The sequence below is a fragment of the Nematolebias whitei genome, chromosome 17 (genome assembly GCF_014905685.2).
Source record: "Nematolebias whitei isolate Nwh7 chromosome 17, NemWhi1, whole genome shotgun sequence".
Classification (NCBI taxonomy): Eukaryota; Metazoa; Chordata; class Actinopteri; order Cyprinodontiformes; family Rivulidae; genus Nematolebias; species Nematolebias whitei.
In genome coordinates, this window is record NC_056514.1 from 39,752,472 (window position 1) to 39,766,804 (window position 14,333).

Below are 14,333 nucleotides of genomic sequence, written 5' to 3' on the forward strand. Positions count from 1 at the left end.
CATCCATACATCCATCCATACATCCATCATCATCCATCCATCCATCCATCCATCCATCCATCCATCCATCCATCCATCCATCCATCCATCCATCCATCCATCCATCCATCAGGTGTTGGGGGCAGCATCTTGAGCAGGGAGGTCCAGACATCTCTCTCCACAGCCTCTTCCAGCTCTTCTTAGAGGACTCCAAGGTGTTCCCAGACTAACAGAGACATGTAGACTCTCCAGCGTGTCCTTCGTCTTTCCCAGGGTCTCCTCCTGGTCGGACATGCATGAAGCACCTCCCTAGGGAGACACCCAGGGAGCATCCTTACCAGAGTTCATGACCAGAGGTGAGGGGAGGAACGTAGACCGACCAGTAAACAGAGAGCTTTATCTTACAGCTCAGCTCCCTCTTCACCACAACAGACCGGTACAGAGTCCACAATACTGCAGACGCTGCACCAGTTTGTCTGTCAATCTCACACTCCATTCTTCTCTCACTGTGAACAAAATCCAGAGATACTGGAACTCCTCCACTTGAGGCAGAACCTCACCTTCAACCTGAAGAGAACAATCGCAGAAGCAGTAATCTTAAATTTAACTTTGACTTTTCACTGTTGGTTGTCTAACAGATGTCTTCCTCTGTCCTACACCCAGCTGGCCTACCCAGGAGCAGATGGCAACATGATGCCCTTCCTGCCAGGACCCGTGGACCAGAACGTGGTGGAGAGCCAAGCGGTGAAGCTGGACTACATCAACTCCACCTTCTCTCGCGGCCATTTGAACCCCAGCCTTCACCACCAGACACACGCGTGCCGCTCTGCCACATTCACCCTGACCAACGTGGTTCCTCAGAAGACTGGCTCCAATGACGGACCTTGGGAAGTCCTGGAGCAGGCCGTCAACAACACCTTATCGGCCTACTGCCTCACAGAGGCCTACATTGTGACGGGCATCATCCCTTACAGGGACAACGATCCTCGGATCAAGAATCGTGTGGCAGTACCAGAGTACATGTGGTCTGCGTACTGCTGCCCAAAATACAACCAAAGTCTTCCTGAAGAACTGAAGGACACCTTTCCTACGTTCGCCGCCGTTGGACGCAACGACCGTAACAGCACCGAGGAGATTGTGCCGATAGACAAGACGGCTAAGAAGCCGATCTGGGGATACGATGTGAGAACGATGCCTCTGGAAACCCTGGAGATGTACCTGAAGGACAGGTTCAACACCACCGTCAGCGTCTTTTACGAGCGGTGCGCCGAATCAAACTGAGCCTGAGCTTTATTAGAAATTACTGCCTTGATGCTAACTGACCGTTCACCCTGCTGTGATCCATTTTTCTTCCGTACGCTCTTTCTCGTCCCGCAGTTTTACAGCTATTTCAACAAATAAAATATCACAACATTCAGCTCTTTGAGGACAGTCCTGCTATGACTTCTGGGAATGGTGCAACTTTAGCTTTTTAAAACATTTAACATTTTCTGACTTTTTTTCTCTCATAGAAAATGAATTGAGCTCACTTTCCATCCTTCAAATCTTTAGATGTGTTTACAACTATTTACTGCTCCTTTCATATTTTGTTCTGCTTCAGCTTCTTTCAGCTTCTTTGTGTAAATTTAAAAAATAAATAAATCAGCAATTTCAGCTGTTATTTCAGCTGTTTTGTGCTCCTTTCAGATTATTTTGGCTAACTACAACATTTTTGTGCTTCTTCTAACTTCTTTCTGCTAATTTCAGCTTGTTATGATCCTTTCAGCTTATTTATGCAAGTTTCAGCTTTTTCTACTTTTCAGCTACTATTTAGCTGTTTAACACTAATTTTAGCTTTTTCAGCTAATTTCACATTTTTTTGCACTCATTTCAACTTTTTTCAGCTTAATTCAGCAAAATTGTGCTCCTAGTAATTTAAGCTTCTTCATGATATATTTAGCTGCATTTCAGATTTTTTGTTGCTAATTTCAGCTTTTTTCAGATAATTTCCACTTTTTTGTGATAATTTTTGCTTCTTTCAGCACACATGTTCTTTTTGATTTCTTCTGTGAATTTAAACTTGTTCTATCTTTTCAGATTTTATTTGTTTTTAGCATTTTTTTGCTAATTTCAGCTGTTTTCAGATAAATTCAAGTTTTTCATGGTAATTTTTGCTACTTCAACTTAATTAACTTCTTTATGGTAATTTCAGCTTGTTATGTTCCTTTCAGGGTTTTTTCTGCTAGTTTCAGCTTTTTCTGCTATTTCAGCTACTTTTAGCTGTTTAAATGCTAAAAATTTATATATTTCAGCTATTTCCACTTTTTTAAAATCTGACTTAAGCTCTTTTCACGTCCTTCTGGGAGTTTAAGCTTCTTCTTTTTTCTTTATGCCTATTCAGCTACTTTTCAGCTTTTTTTTGTTGCTAAATTCCATTTTGGCTTTAGTTAATTTCCTAAGCTTTGTGCTACTTAATTTATACCTATTTCAGCATATATATGTTCTTTCTGCATTGTTCTGCTAATTTAGGCTTGCAGCGCGTTGTGCGCTCAGCTGAGAAGGTGATCGGCTGCAGCCTTCCATCCCTCCACGACCTGTACGTCTCCAGGACTGTGAGGCGAGCAGGTCGGATCACAGCCGAACCTGCTCACCCTGCACACGGTCTGTTTGAACCACTCCCCTCAGGCAGGAGGCTTCGGTCCATTCGGACCAGAACCTCCCGCCATAAGAACAGTTTCTTCCCCTCTGCTGTTGGACTCCTATTATAATTGAATACTCCATCTGTACTGTTCTCTAAGCTTTTTTATTGTTTTCTATTGTATGGGTGTACACATGTTTATGTTATGTTTTCATTTTTACTTTATTTGTGGGTGTACACAGGTCTGGACACAGGTCACAGGTACACAGAGGAGACCAGTTTCTCCAGTTTAGAAATAGGAATGCTCTCCCATTCATGTCTAATACAGGCCTCTAACTGTTCAATCGTCTTGGGCCTTCTTTGTGGCACCTTCCTCTTTATGATGCGCCAAATGTTCTCTATAGGTGAAAGATCTGGACTGCAGGCTGGCCATTTCAGTACCCGGATCCTTCTCCTACGTAGCCATGATGTTGTGATTGCTGCAGAATGTGGTCTGGCATTATGGTGTTGAAAAATGCAGGGTCTTCCCTGAAAGAGATGACGTCTAGATGGGAGCATATGTTGTTCTAGAACCTGAACATAGTTCTCTGCATTAATGGTGCCTTTCCAGACATGCAAGCTGCCCATGCCACAAGCGCTCATGCAACCCCATACCATCAGTGATGCAGGCTTCTGAACGGAGCGTTGATAACAACTTGGGCTATCCTTGTCCTCTCTGGTCCGGATGACATGGCGTCCCAGTGTTCCATAAAGAACTTCAAATCGTGACTCATCTGACACAGAACAGTCTTCCATTTTGCCACACTCCATTTTAAATGACCCCTGGCCCAGTGCAAACGTCTGAGCTTGTGGAGCTTGCTTAGAAATGGCTTCCTCTTTGCACTGTAGAGTTTCAGCTGGCAACGGCGGATGGCACGGTGGACTGTGTTCACTGACAATGCTTTCTGGAAGTATTCCTGAGCCCATTCTGTTATTTCCTTGACAGTGGCATTCCTGTTTGAGGTGCAGTGACGTTTAAGGGCCCGGAGATCACGAGCATCCAGTAGAGTTTTACGGCCTTGACCCTTACGCACAGCGATTGTTCCAGATTCTCTGAATCTTTTGATGATGTTATGCACGGTTGATGATGATAACTTAAAAGTCTTTGCTATTTTACGCTGGGTAACACCATTCTGGTATTGCTGCACTATCTTTCTGCGCAACAATGGAGGAATTGGTGATCCTCTTACCATCTTGGCTTCTGAGAGACACTGACACTCTGAGAAGCTCTTTTTATACCAATCATGTTGTCAATTGACCTAATTAGTGTTAATTGGTCTTCCAGCTGTTCGTTATATGCTCAATTTCCTTTTTCCAGCCACTTATTGCTACTTGTCCCAACTTTTTTGGGATTTGTTGACACTGTGAAATTTTGAATCAACATATTTTTCCTTTAAAATGTTACATTTACTCAGATTAAACTTTTGATCTGTCATCTATGTTATATTACGAATAAAATATTGACATTTGCCATCTCCACATCATTGCATTCAGTTTTTATTCACAATTTCTTTAGTGTCCCAACTTTTTTGGAATCCGGTTTGTAGAACCAGAGAACACATCAGCTGACCAAAACTGGAATGACCAGGACTTGAGTTCATCATAACAAATGTGTGTTTTAATTAATAAACAGACCTGGAGCAGAAAGACTCCTACATCTGTATGCTCTTTGTGGACTTCACATCTGCCTTCAACACCATGATCCCCCAAACCCTGATGGACAAACTATCCACACTAGGACTAAGCCCCTACATTTGCAACTGGGTACTAGACTTCTTAACAAACAGACCATAGTCAGTGAGGATCCACAACTTCTCCTCCTCCACCATAACCCTCAGCACTGGCTCTCCTCAGGGATGTGTGTTGAGCCCCCTCCTGTTTACTCTGCTCACATATGATTGTGCAGCTACCCATCCAGGCTGTCACATTGTAAAGTTTGCAGATGATACAGCGGTGGTGGGATGCATCACAAACAATGATGAGTCCAGCTACAGGCAAGAGGTGGAACACCTGGAGAGCTGGTGCAAAGAGAATAACCTTCACATCAATGTGAAAAAGACAAAGGAGATGATTGTGGACTTCAGAAGGAACAAAAACATCTACACCCCCCTGAACATAAGAGGATCTGCGGTGGAAGTGGTCTCCAGCTACAAGAACTTGGGTGTACACATGAATGACAACCTCAGCTGGAGCAACAACACCACCAGCCTGATGAAGAAAGCTCATCAGAGACTCTACTTCCTCAGGCGGCTGAGACGAGCTGGTCTGGGAAGCTCAGTCCTCACCTCCTTCTACAGGTGTGCAGTGGAGAGCATCCTGTGCTCGAGCATCAACGTGTGGCATGGAGGCTGCACAGCTGCAGAAAGAAAAGCTTTGCAGAGAGTGGTGAAGGCTGCACAGAAGATGTTGGGGTCAGTCTCCCCACCATCACAGACATCTACACCTCCAGATGCAGGAAGAGGGCCACCTGCATCATGAAGGACCACACTCACCCAGCACACACACTTTTTGCCCCACTCCCCTCAGGAAGGAGGTTGAGGAGCATTAAGTGTAGAACCACTAGACTGAGGAACAGCTTCTACCCTGAGGCTGTTAGACTCATGAATCTCTAACTAGAATAATCACTGTGAAAAACCACATCATGTTGCTGCTGATCTGTTTCATGTTGCTGCTGATCTGTTTCAATGTTGATGTGTTCATGCGTGCACATCTGCTCACAGACTCATGTTCATGTTTGTGCTGATGTTCAATGTTTTATGTTATGAGTGCTTAGTGTATATTTAGTTGATGTTTTTCTTAGTTCATATCTTAGATGTTATTACTGTTTTTCTTATACATTTTATTGTTGGATGTAACTGGGACCCTGTGTACATAATTTCGCTCCACCACATGTACCACATGAGGTGCGAATGACAATAAAGAATCTCTGACTCTGACTTTCTTTGCTGAATATTTGAACAATTTGATTGATTTACGTTTATTATTGGTTTCATCTTTAACTCCTAAACTTCCATCTCTGAAGCAAAACAGCAAAACTTTTATTTTGTCAGATTTAAATGAGACTCCTTCAGTAAATAAGAGAAAAATGTCCTTTAAATTAAACGAGAACTGAGAGAAACTGGACGAGACCCAGAGTGCAAACAAAGACCAGAACATCCAGCATGAACCTATCTCACCTGGACCAAAAGAATTCAACAAGTCTGGACTCGTGAAGACCAAAACCTGGAACAAAAGTCTTAAATGGAACAAATCAGTAGATCCAGACTAGAGTTACTCGTATCAGGAAACCAAACCCAGACAGGACACATCAGGACCAGAGCAAAGTCATCCTGACTCTGATGAAGATACGGATCAAAAGAAATCCCAAATGTAAAAAACTGGGTCCAGTTCTGCTGCTTCTACTGGAACTCAGAGGTTCTGGACCCGTGAGGAGCTGCTGGTCATCATCAAGAGGACCACCTCTAGAAAAGCTTTGCTGCTCTGTTCCAACACCAAGATGGAAAGACATCAGCAATGACCTCAGAGAGGCAGCTCTAAGCAACGACTTAGCAACAGCAGGACATCTGGAGTCCATCCTTTTACCAGCTGATTCTCCCTGAAGGTCAGACTGTGCAGTGGCTCTACAGGTCTCAGTCAGCAGCTCAAAGGTCAAAGGTCATGACCTCTCCTCTCTAAAAACAACATGGCAGCTCAACTAAGGTTTAGAAAGTTTCATCTGCAGGAACCACAAGACTTTTGGACTAGAACCAGTCCAGAGGACAGATGTTTACCCAGAATGCACTGCAGCAAACAGCTCCTCCCAGCTGTCAGCATGTTGGTGGAGGGCTGATGGTCTGGGTTCCTGTCAGTCACTGCGTGGACCAGAACTCCTCTGTGGACCAAATGTGAGTCTGTCTGTTCAAGAAACTGGGTCTAACAGAACCAGATACCCAAGCAGCTGATCAACAGAGCGGGTCAGAAAGACCAGAACCAAGGTGTTGCATCGGTCCAGTCAGAGTCAAGAACCTGAACCTGACTGAACCTCTGTGGTGGACCTTCAGAGAGCTGAGCAGAAACATCAGTGATGGAAAAGGTGGGTCAGAACTCCTCCAGAACCACGAGAGACAAACAAAAAACAGCAGAGAGTTCTGGCGCTGAAGGAGGTTCTGCTGGACCAGGAGCTGGGACCAGTTTTTACTCACAGCTTTCATATTATAGGCTTCACTGAAGGACTCATGTTGAAGACGTTCGTGCAGTTTTTAACTGAAACCAGCAGGTGGAGGCTTCGAGCAGCACATGAAGCTGGTCTGATGTGGGTCACTGGTTCTGTAGGATTTGTTCTTCTGAGTCTTTGATTATTGATAAACCTATCAGATGATTTTAATCTGTCGATCAGTTCAGTGTTTCAGCCTGAAGGCACAGGAACGCTGAACATAAAAGAACCTCTACAGGTGGATTCAGATGTGAAGCTGCGTCCACAGCTCCCAGTTAAAGAACGAGCATGATCCTGGTTGAAGCTCCACAAAACAATAAAGAGAAGGAGTCGTCTCACGTCGTCTCACGTCGTCTCAAGGCATCTCTCAAGTCGTCTCTCAAGTCGTCTCTCAAGTCGTCTCACGTCGTCTCACGTCGTCTCACGTCGTCTCTCACGTCGTCTCTCAAGTCGTCTCACGTCGTCTCACGTCGTCTCACGTCGTCTCACATCATCTCACGTCGTCTCACGTCGTCTCACATTGTCTCATGTTGTCTTTACATGTTCAATAATCGCAGGTGTCTGACTGAAGGATGCAACAAAACAACGTGACGGTCACAGATGATCGATGAAGGCTCCATGAGCATTCTGATGTTCTTAGGAAGTTCTTCTGGTTGAAAAATGTCAACAATTTCAGGCCTCGAGCAGAAACTGATCAGCGGTAACGAACCAAAGGAGAGGTCAAGAAGACAGGTCAAAAAACAAAAGTGACGAAGAAGAAACAAAAATGAGCTTTTTCTTTCTCCTGTCGGTACATGAAGTGTCTTTCATTAAAGATGTGAGACCAGTGAACAAACCAGAGTGTTTGTTTACCAACAAAAACACCCAGTGTCTTTGATTATCTGCTGAAACAGCCAAAATGTGTTTGTTTACACACGGAAACAACCAAAGTGTGTTTGTTTACCTACAAAAACAGCCAAAGTGTGTTTGTTTACCTACAGAAACAGCCAAAGTGTGTTTACCTACAAAAACAGCCAAAGTGTGTTTGTTTACCTACAGAAACAGCCAAAGTGTGTTTACCTACAAAAACAACCAAAGTGTGTTTGTTTACCTTCAAAAACAGCCAAAGTGTGTTTATTAACACATGGAAACAGCCAAAGTGTGTTGTGTACCTACAGAAACAGCTGAAGTGTGTTTGTTTACCTACTGAAACAGCCGAAGAGTGTTTATTAACACATGGAAACAGCCAAAGTGTGTTTTCTTACTTATTAAAACAGCCAAAGTGTGTTCGTGTACCTACAGAAACAGCTGAAGGAACTGTAAATTTGTGGTGTTGGTGGAAGATGTTTGGCTCAGAGACGTCTGACTGTTTTGACGTGCTGGGACGTATTTTTTACTCAGATTGGTTCAGCAACGTTTGTTATTGTTACAGCTGTAAACATCTGTAAATGGACCGTGTAGAAAATGCCACATGTTTAATGCTGACCTCTGTCTTTACGCTGCTCCACCGCTCTGCTTGGTCCGTGTTTGCTTCCCTACAGCCTGGTGTCACTCAGTGACGTGACTCATGTTTTATTTGTTGACACTGAGTGCAGACCCACATTTCACAAGTGCAGACTTGGAAAACTACAGGAGGTAAACACTGAACCACTGGACAACCTTTCATTTCAAACTTTGCAACGTTAAACTTTTGACCCCTGAACATCTTTTAGCTTTTGGAAGTTGTTTACATCAGACTTCAGTGAAATGTAGGTGAGGTTTGCTGTCAACAATTTAAAGTTTTAATTCAGTCCAATACTTTTATTCAGTTTGTTTTTTCAGAAGTTGCTGAGGAGACTTGAGTCCAGAGTGAATCTGTTGGTGACTCGAGCAGAAAATGACACGTTAAACTTTTACTTTTACGTTGGCAAAGATCACTCAGAGTCGAGTCGGCAGGTATTGCATGTTTAATGCATGATCACATGTTGCAGGTACATGACGAGCTGAGCTCATCCAACGACAGCTCACTGCTGCTGCTGACTCATCGGTGGTAAGATCTTGTCCCAGATCTCCACCTTCATGATGGCCCTGCCCATGGGCGACATGGTGGCCTTCACGTCCAGGCTCTGGCCCTCCAAGCTGAGGCCGCAGCCGTTGGCCTCCTGCCGCACGAAGCCCTGCGGCTCCTTGCTGTAGTACATCTCCTTGTAGAGCGCCTCGTTGCACTCCTTGCTCTGGTCGTACACCCCCATGGCCACCCAGTTCTTGTACACGTTGTAATCGTACGGCACGGAGAACATGAAGGCCACCTTCTGCCTGGCGCTGTTGCTGTGCCTCTCGAACAGGTCGTAGGTCAGGATGCCCACCGCACCGGTGGCCTTGCCCCCCTTTTTGCTGAAGATGCACACCTGGGTCTTCTGTGGGCGGACGGTGGGAGGTGGGGGGCTGTTGACGCTGCCGCTGTCCAGGTAGACCCTTATTTAAAGAAACAAATCAAGACCAGACTCAGATTAGCCTTCGGTGGTCAGGTGAAAGAAATCAAACGTGCGCGCTCGTTGCACTCACTGTGGGTTGATGAGGCAGTAGTTGTTGGTCAGGTTGGTGATCTCAATGGTGACATTCCTCCTGCTTTTGATGTTGGCGGCCACAGCCTCGGCTGATTCGCTCATCGTTTGGCTTCCAGAGGTTTCACTGCAGATCAAACACACATCTGTTAAAACATCAGCCTGCTCTGAAACATCTGGCCGGCTACACCCTAAAACCAGAGACCAGCTCACCTGCCCGGGTCTGAGGTGCGTCGCTCGCCTGTGCGGTGCCGGACTGGAAGCAGCGACTCCAACCTTCAGGTGAGACCTGTTGGGAATGTGACACCCAGGCAGTCTCCACCCTCCTCCCGTCACGCCCCGTCTCAAACATCTGCTTCCATCAGGTCTGCTGAAGGAAAAGGTGCAGCCACCGTGGACTTTCTGGTTCTTGCAGTTTTCTTCTTTGACTGTGAGCCGGTTTGTTGACCTCGCCTCACACCTGAGGAGGCTCCTCATGCACCACACCTGTGTTTGTGTTGTTGTTGGCTTTAATGAGACCAACGAGCAAAATCTGCTCTGACTTAGATTTTATTTGTCACATCTGATTAAATATTCAAAGAAAATATTTATTTTAATATTTATAGCAGAGAGCTGCCATCTAGGGTGCCCAGGGCAGCAGATGGTGGGGGTTGAGGGCCTTGCTCAAGAGCTCAGGGTGGGCAAATGAGGGTGGAGGCAGGTGTGGGTGCTTCACCTATCCCACCCACATTTTGATGTCATCAGTTCAGGGAGTTGAACCAGCAACCTTTCGATCACAGACCCAACTTCTCTAGCCTCTGCGCCACCACTACCCTATCAATTTTAATATTAAATATTTATATATAATAATATAATGTAAGAGAAAACACAATAATACTATATATGAATATTTAATATTTATATAATAATATATAAGGTATAAAAAAATATATATGTATAATAATATGATGTGAGATAACACAATAATATATATATGAATATTTAATATTTATATAATAATAATATATAAGGTATAAAAAAATATATATGAATATTTATATATTATAATAATAAGATATAAGCAATACAATAATAAAAATAATAATAATAATCAGATATGAGATAATAAAAATATTATTTTGGCTGCTCCTTCTTCGGGGGTCTCCACAGGGAACGAACTCACACGAAGACCTGGTGATTGTTTTTACACCGGATGTTCTTCCTGACTCAACCACAGACACCGAGCCACCACAGCCTCTGTGGAGCAGAGAGCTGCCAACTAGGGCGCCTGCGGGAGCAGAGGGTGGGGGTTAAGGGCCTTGCTCAAGGGCCCAGAGTGGGGCAAATGAGGGTGGAGGCAGGTGTGGGTGCTTCACCTTTCTCACCCACATTTTGATGTTGTTGATACTGGGAGTTGAACCGGCAACCTTCCAATCACAGGCCCACCTTCTCTAAGCTCTGCGTCACCACTCTCCTGAGATAGCTTAATAATAAAATATATATAACAATGATAATATTAATATATATAAATATGATATACTTATTACTTTAAATATTAAAGAAAGAAGCAGCGAAGACAAACAGTTTGTTTGTTTGTTTGTTTATTTAAAGCCCACGATGACAAACAGCATCATTCAGAGCATCAAACATGAGGTCTGTCTGAGTGAGTCCTGGGACTCCATGAGACCAGCCTGAACCAGCAGACGCTTCATCGGCCCATCTTGTCGTACAGCTCCAGCTTGATGATGGCCTTGCCCTCGTCAGACATGGTGGCCCTCACGTCCAGGGCCTGGCCCTTGTAGGTGACCCCGGAGCCGTTGGCCTCCTGACGTATGAAGCCGGAGAAATCTTTGTCGTTGTACATGAGGTCGAACAGTTTCTTGTCGCAGGCGCGCGAGCGCTCGAAGATCCCCACGCCCAGCCAGTTCTTGTAGAAGTTGTAGTCGAACGGCACGGAGAACATGACGGCCATGAGCTCGCTGCTCTGCCGGGTCTGCATGTTCAGCAGCTCGTAGGTCAGGACCCCCGCGGCCCCCGTGGCCGTGTTGTCGTCCTTGGTGAAGGAGCACAGCTCCATCTTGGTGGTGCGCACAGTGGGCTGCGGGGGGCTGAACGGGAAGCCGCTCTCCATGTGGACCCTGCAGGGGAGGAAGAGAAGCTCGTGAGACAAACATGGAGGCCCACGTTTCAGCCGGGCAGTTCTGGGGTCAGAGGGCACCACAGGTCCAGTTCAGAGTCCAGAACTTCTGACTCAGTAAACGTAAAAGAATCAAAACAAATAAATACTCAACTAGAGTCATAAATAAAATAAGAACTGGAACAAACAACCTCTAAAATGCAACAAAACAACAATCCACAGTAATGCGCATGAATAATAAATAATAAATACCAGAAATGATGTGAATTAGGACCAAATAAATAAAACTACAAACATCCTGCTTCAAAATATGAGCAAAGCTAAAAGCAACGTAACAAAAAATAAAAAACACAAAATAACAGATTAAGATGTTCAAAATTAATAAAATTGCTTAAAATGAGAAGAAATGAAAATCAACAGCAAAGAAATTCAAAATAAACAATTTCATTAAAAAAAAAAAAAAAACACGGAAAATTCCAAAAAACAAACAAAAAAACATCCTGTTATAAAAACTAAAAATAACTTCAGCTGATGGAAAGCAGCCAAAACGTAAACATCAAACCAACAAAATGTGTTTTATTTAAAGAGGACAGTTGATTAGAGGGTGGAGCTGCTCCTTTAATCTCGTTTAAAGACAAATCTGACACAATCAAAGTTATAAACTCGGGCGCTCACAACTTTAAGTTCACACTTTCATTTGTTGATTTGATTAAAAGATTTACAGAATAAATGCAGTTCTTTCTCCAACAATGAAACACGCAGAGCGTCGGGGCCTTACTTTGGGTTGATGAGGCAGTAGGCGGAGCTCACGTTGGTCACCTCCACCGTGCAGTTCCTGTTGGTGGTCAGGGAGGCCGAGTGGGACTCTGCGGTCTCAGGCATGCTGGAGGCTGCTGGGACGGAGAGAGCAGACGAGAGAGTAAAATCCTCTGACGAAGAGTCGGTAACTCCAGAAAAACACAGAGCAGGACGGTAAACACCACAGAAAACTAAAGCTCTATCACACAATTTAAATAATACTCCCGTGGTTCCCAACACTGGTCCTTGAGGAACACCGCCCCGCATGTTTCAGTCGTTTCTCTGCTCCAACACACCTGAGTCAGTGATTTAATAACTTCCAGTTCTGCAGAAATTAATCACCCACTCATCAGGTCAGGTGTGTCAAAGCAGGGAAATAAAATATGCAGGTGTTCCTCAGGGACCATGGCTGGGAACCTTGGTGGATGTTTCAAAATAAAAGCACTTACTTCAGGTAACGCTGAGCTGACGGGAGGCAGAGAGTCCTCTGAGGACAGGTACGGTTTGGTTTGGAGAAGAGTCCAAAGCCACGCCCCCCGAGTCTCACCTGAGCTGCAGGTAGGTGTGTTCCTGCAGGTGACAGGGCGTGAGCCCAGAAACAGCTAAAACTTGTTGTTGTTGTTTGAGCAGCTTGCACACAAACACAAATAAACAATACCAACAATAAACTGTGGAGTTTTGAGCAGAAAGGTGTGAATTTGAAATGTTTAATCCTTCCACAGCTGCACACATCTGGAGAGCGCTCGGCCCTGAGGAAGCAATAAACCAACACGTTGTTTCTGAGAGCTGCAGGTTCTGCAGGTTCTGGATGGTGTCATGAACGGGCCTCGCCCGAAGTCCAGAAAATGAGTCACGAGGCTCCACCCGTCCGGACCGGTTCTTCTGGAAAAGAACAGAACCGGTGATGGAGTGTCGGTCTGACCCGATGTCTGGTTCTGTTCAATGTTGGAACCGAGTCCTGCAGGTTTCCAGCATGAAGTCCAGATGAGTTCTCCTGACGTCCTGCGAACAACTCAACAACAAGATGATCCAACTGGAGCAGAGACCAGAACATGATCCAAAAACTATCAGAACAACAAGAACTGCATGAAATCAACTAATGACCACAGAAAACACGAAGTAGCACAAGATTAAGAATTAAAAACATTAAATGAGTTGTCGGAGAGCCATAAACAAAACGACGTAATTTGTGGCTAAACTTCAAACTTTCTGCTCAGCATCTAAAAGTGTCAAATAATTTAAAATTCAATAATTAAATAATATTTATCAGAAGTCACGTCATGTAACAACTGGAAAACAAAAGTTTAATCTTCAGTAAAATCAGTAATTTTGTGCTTGAATGTGTTTTATTCTCAATATTCACATTAAACTGCTTCACTTGTTTCCTTTGTTTAACGTTTGATTTGGATAAAAACTATTTATTTGCATTTTAATCCTCTTCATTGAGCCGAGTTGTTTTTATTTAATGAACATTTGTTGGTTTTATTTTATTTACATTTTATCGCCATCTTGTGGCAAAATCTGCTGCAGAAAGAAAAGAAGTGAATGTTTTTATTTATTCAACCTTTATTTCTACAGGTTAGTCTCACTGAGTCACAAGGACTCATTTTACAAGAGAGACCTGATTTAAAAAACAACAAGTAAAATAATAAAGTTATAAAAACACTGTCAACGTTAGTGTGGTCCTGTTAGTGTCGAGTGTAACTCAGACATGAAGCTCAGCGCCGGCTGCAGAGGAGGCTACATGGACTGAGGCGATGAGGCGAGTGGAGACAGGTGGGGTGCTGGGTGGAGACAGGTGGGTGATGGTAACAGGAAGCAGGTGAAGGTGGGCGTGGCAGGACGGAGAAGGAGAAACTAACGAAGGAAAAGTACCGCTGACCCAACAAAGATCCTGATGTCTCCAGGCTGCAACAGCTATTAACTGCAGGTAAGACACTGACTGCTCGTAACTTCTCCACACATCCCACTTCAACCATCAAATGACCTCCAACATTTTTCAGTTGGAAAATATATACACAAAGGAGGTGGCCTGTCTGATGTGGGGGGGCAGGTTGAAGGGAGGTGGTC

The 14,333-nt window shown here is 44.3% G+C and overlaps 4 protein-coding genes across 5 annotated transcripts in view; 1 reads left to right on the forward strand and 3 right to left on the reverse strand.

The window, feature by feature from the left end:
* LOC119424073 (endonuclease domain-containing 1 protein-like) overlaps positions 1-1,260 on the forward strand; it is a 2,796-nt gene extending 1,536 nt beyond the window's left edge. Inside the window, exon 3 of the mRNA XM_037691543.1 lies at positions 643-1,260. Coding sequence (XP_037547471.1) covers positions 643-1,260 — 618 coding nt within the window. The remainder of the gene's footprint in view (positions 1-642) is intronic.
* Positions 1-4,602, reverse strand: part of LOC119423858 (UDP-glucuronosyltransferase 2A3-like) — an 11,045-nt gene extending 6,443 nt beyond the window's left edge. The window contains exon 1 of the mRNA XM_037691276.1: positions 4,562-4,602. Within this exon, the coding sequence (XP_037547204.1) occupies positions 4,562-4,602 (41 nt within the window). The remainder of the gene's footprint in view (positions 1-4,561) is intronic.
* A 4,134-nt stretch (positions 4,603-8,736) lies between these two features.
* LOC119423859 (DELTA-stichotoxin-Hcr4a) lies at positions 8,737-9,641 on the reverse strand. The gene is made up of 3 exons (XM_037691277.1): positions 9,563-9,641; positions 9,351-9,476; positions 8,737-9,260 (listed from the first exon to the last, which is right to left on the reverse strand). The coding sequence occupies exons 2-3, from the start codon at positions 9,452-9,454 to the stop codon at positions 8,810-8,812; spliced, it is 555 nt and encodes a 184-aa protein (XP_037547205.1). The 5' UTR covers positions 9,455-9,476; positions 9,563-9,641; the 3' UTR covers positions 8,737-8,809.
* Positions 9,642-10,934: 1,293 nt separating this feature from the next.
* Positions 10,935-12,786, reverse strand: LOC119423860 (DELTA-actitoxin-Ate1a). 2 transcript variants are annotated; one of them, XM_037691279.1, is made up of 3 exons: positions 12,713-12,786; positions 12,244-12,355; positions 10,935-11,466 (listed from the first exon to the last, which is right to left on the reverse strand). In XM_037691279.1, the coding sequence occupies exons 2-3, from the start codon at positions 12,345-12,347 to the stop codon at positions 11,037-11,039; spliced, it is 534 nt and encodes a 177-aa protein (XP_037547207.1). In that variant the 5' UTR covers positions 12,348-12,355; positions 12,713-12,786; the 3' UTR covers positions 10,935-11,036. The 2 variants fall into 2 exon arrangements, with proteins under 2 accessions (XP_037547207.1, XP_037547206.1); XM_037691278.1 differs by having other exon boundaries at positions 10,937-11,466; positions 12,244-12,358.
* Positions 12,787-14,333: the final 1,547 nt, after the last annotated feature.

Excerpts from the sequence above, each read along its gene's own strand:
- LOC119423859 (XM_037691277.1), bottom strand. The coding sequence starts at position 9,454 with ATGAGCGAATCAGCCGAGGCTGTGGCCGCCAACATCAAAAGCAGGAGG. Across the intron at positions 9,261-9,350 it reads TACTGCCTCATCAACCCACA|GGTCTACCTGGACAGCGGCA; the intron begins GTGAGTGCAACG and ends TCTTTAAATAAG.
- LOC119423860 (XM_037691279.1), bottom strand. The coding sequence starts at position 12,347 with ATGCCTGAGACCGCAGAGTCCCACTCGGCCTCCCTGACCACCAACAGG. Across the intron at positions 11,467-12,243 it reads TACTGCCTCATCAACCCAAA|GGTCCACATGGAGAGCGGCT; the intron begins GTAAGGCCCCGA and ends CCTCCCCTGCAG.